At 34.3% G+C, this 3291-nt stretch overlaps 1 protein-coding gene across 1 annotated transcript in view; it reads right to left on the minus strand.

Moving 5' to 3' along the window:
* Positions 1-3291, minus strand: part of HAUS6 (HAUS augmin like complex subunit 6) — a 39217-nt gene that overhangs the window by 22813 nt on the left and 13113 nt on the right. The window contains exon 8 of the mRNA XM_034665552.1: positions 1637-1817. Coding sequence (XP_034521443.1) covers positions 1637-1817 — 181 coding nt within the window. The remainder of the gene's footprint in view (positions 1-1636; positions 1818-3291) is intronic.

Here is a 3291-nt window from a genome sequence, read left to right on the forward strand (position 1 = left end):
AACTGTTAGATAAATATATTTACATTTTTTACTATTATATAGAAAGGTTACCTTAAAGAAGAGTGAAGAAAGTCAAATGTCTACCCAAAAATGAAGCCAAGGAAACAATTTTGGTCCAAAGAAAACTACTATGAAGAATTTAACATGGCATGCTATATTTTTATATTATGCAAAAAAGCTGCAAGCTAGAATAAAAGAAATGCAAATAAATGGAAAGCAAACTGAAGACCAAGGAGAAAGAGCAGGTTTGGTGAAAGATCATGAATCCATGTTTTAACTAAAGTTGTAAATTGATGGCCCATAACAGCTGAATCCAAACTTAGACATGTTTATTTGGCCTGCACAAATCATTTGAATTAGTTGCCAATCAACTAAAAATCTTAGATTTCACATAAAAACTATTATTTCTCCAAAGACCTCATCACTTCCTACTTTACCCCTTTTGTTACACACGATTAGCATATATTACCTATTTAGTCTGTAGGAATCTGAATTTGCAGACTCTGATTTTTACATACTGGGAATTTGCAGTGCCTGGCGTGTTACCTATTACAGTAAAAGCTTTTCAGCATCACAACACTATTTTACCTTTGTATTCTCCTATACTATAATTAATGCCCGGCATACAGCCAGGTTATCCAGACGGAAATGTCATATAAGCTAGTGGAAATAATTTGATGGAGTTCGGGTTGACGGAGAGAGACTGGAAATACCAATTTGGGAATATTATGAAACCGGAGAATACTATGACACCGATGAAAACATAGAATTAAGAAAATACAGATGACTGTAATGTGGGAAAGAAAAGTAGGCACTAAAGAAACCATAGAAAACACTTTCATCTGAAAGTTAGAGAAAAAAGAATCAGTAGAAAAAACTGAGAACAGCAGTTGAAAAACCACGAGAGGAAAGACACCTAGGTCACAAAAGCTAATGGAAGAAAAGACTAAAATACTTACCAGCATCAGGATGAGAGAGAAACCACAGGATAGAGACATTTTAAAAAGACATTCAGCAAATAGGAGATCACTGTTGCTCTCCTTCAGAACTTATAGAGAACTAGTACCATATCATCTTCCTACTAAGTAACCTCCTCCATCGCTCTACGGTATGATGTAGCACCACAAAAAGGATGAACAATTAATGAAAGTTACTGTATATAAATATATACACTGATATATATAATATATACATGGTTAACAATAGCCTTTATGAATGTTTTACTAGATTTATTCACAAAAATAAATTCTGAAGACAGAAAAACATTTTAAGAGAAAGAATATACATTATTTATGTTTATATATTATATATTCAATACAAGTATTTATTATTATTATATATAATAATTACATAAAGAGAGTTTTCTCAACAGTTTACTTAGTATCAGATGCTTACCTGACACATTTGTTTCTCTATTTTGTCAAGTAAGAGACTTGGAATATTGATAGCAACGTTAGTTCCATCTAAAGTATATTGGTTAACNTTCACAAAAACAAATTCTGAAGACAGAAAAACATTTTAAGAGAAAGAATATACATTATTTATGTTCATATATTATATATTCAATACAAGTATTTATTATTATTATATATAATAATTACATAAAGAGGGTTTTCTCAACAGTTTACTTAGTATCAGATGCTTACCTGACACATTTGTTTCTCTATTTTGTCAAGTAAGAGACTTGGAATATTGATAGCAACGTTAGTTCCATCTAAAGTATATTGGTTAACAAGATTAAGGACTGCATTAACAACTTCTCTTTCTTTTTCCAAATACATGAGTGTTTCGTTCACTGAAGCCCACAAAGACCGAACCTTAGAAAACAGAGAAAAGTCTATACATAACCTGTACATGTATTAAAGAAATGTAAAACACAAACATATGCTCACTCTCAGGAACAAATGAAGTAAGTATTACTGTAATGATTTCTGGTGAGAAAATTAATTAACTGTCTAAAAGCACTGGTACTAATTCCAAAGGGATTTTAAAACTAAAGAATTTCTCAGGAGAAAAATAAAACAAAACAAAACACGAATTTCTCAGGAGAATTTAGCCCACCATGATTTTTGAAACAAATCTAAGAAACTTCATACTACCAAGACGCAATTACCATTTCCCGTGTTTTGACATGCCACCAATCTAACAGAAACTTTTCAGCAGGGACACCTGGGGGGCTCAGTTGGTTAAGCATCTGCCTTCAGCTCAGGTATAATCCCAGGGTTCTGAGATACATTCCCACAACAGGCTCCTTGCTCAGTGGGGAGCCTGCTTCTCCATCTCCCTCTGCCCCTCAACCCCGCTCATGCTCTCTCTCAAATAAATAAATAAAATCCTTCACAACAACAAACAAACAAACAAAAACTTTTCAGGGAGAAGTAATAAAAGATTTTGGCGGGGGGGAAAGAACCACTACACATCAATTTTAAGAGTCATTCAAGTTTCAAAAGGTTAAAATATGAAAAACAATGCTTCTTTAAAAGCAAAGAATCTTAGGCATATACCAACCTGTCTATGTTCATTACATGCATGTGTAATAAGGTTTATAGGTGGTAACCACACTCACAGTGAGCACAGCATAACAAAGAGTTGTCCAATCACTATGCTGTACACCTGAAACTTACATGTAACACCGTCTGCCAACTACACTTCGATTAAAATAGTAAAAAAAAAAAAAAATTAAAGAATGTTCACAGCATTTCTATTTGTAATAGTCAAAAACTGCAATTAACCCAAACAGCTACCTGGAGTAAAAAAATATATATATGTTGTGCTTATTCATAAAACACTACATAGCATTGAGAATGAACACACTACAACGTATGCTATAACAGCACAGATAAAACAGCATGAATCAAAGAAAACAAACACAAAAGAATATATTCTATATACTCCCCTGTATATAAAGTTCAAGAAGAGGCAAACTAATCTTTAATGTAAAAAGTGAGGGAGGGGCGCCTGGGTGGCACAGCGGTTAAGCATCTGCCTTCGGCTCAGGGCGTGATCCCGGCGTTATGGGATCGAGCCCCACATCGGGCTCCTCTGCTATGAGCCTGTTTCTTCCTCTCCCACTTCCCCTGCTTGTGTTCCCTCTCTCGCTGGCTGTCTCTATCTCTGTCGAATAAATAAATAAAATCTTTAAAAAAAAAAAAGTGAGGGAAGTATTTACTCTTGGGGGGAAAATGGTTGTAAATGAAAGGGGGCTTGCGGCTTCTGGGGAAGTGTTCTGTTCCTTAAACTGTATGCTGGCTAAATACATGTATTCACTTTGTGAAATTTTATCAGACTATA

This window comes from Ailuropoda melanoleuca, chromosome 7, assembly GCF_002007445.2.
Source record: "Ailuropoda melanoleuca isolate Jingjing chromosome 7, ASM200744v2, whole genome shotgun sequence".
Taxonomy (NCBI): Eukaryota; Metazoa; Chordata; class Mammalia; order Carnivora; family Ursidae; genus Ailuropoda; species Ailuropoda melanoleuca.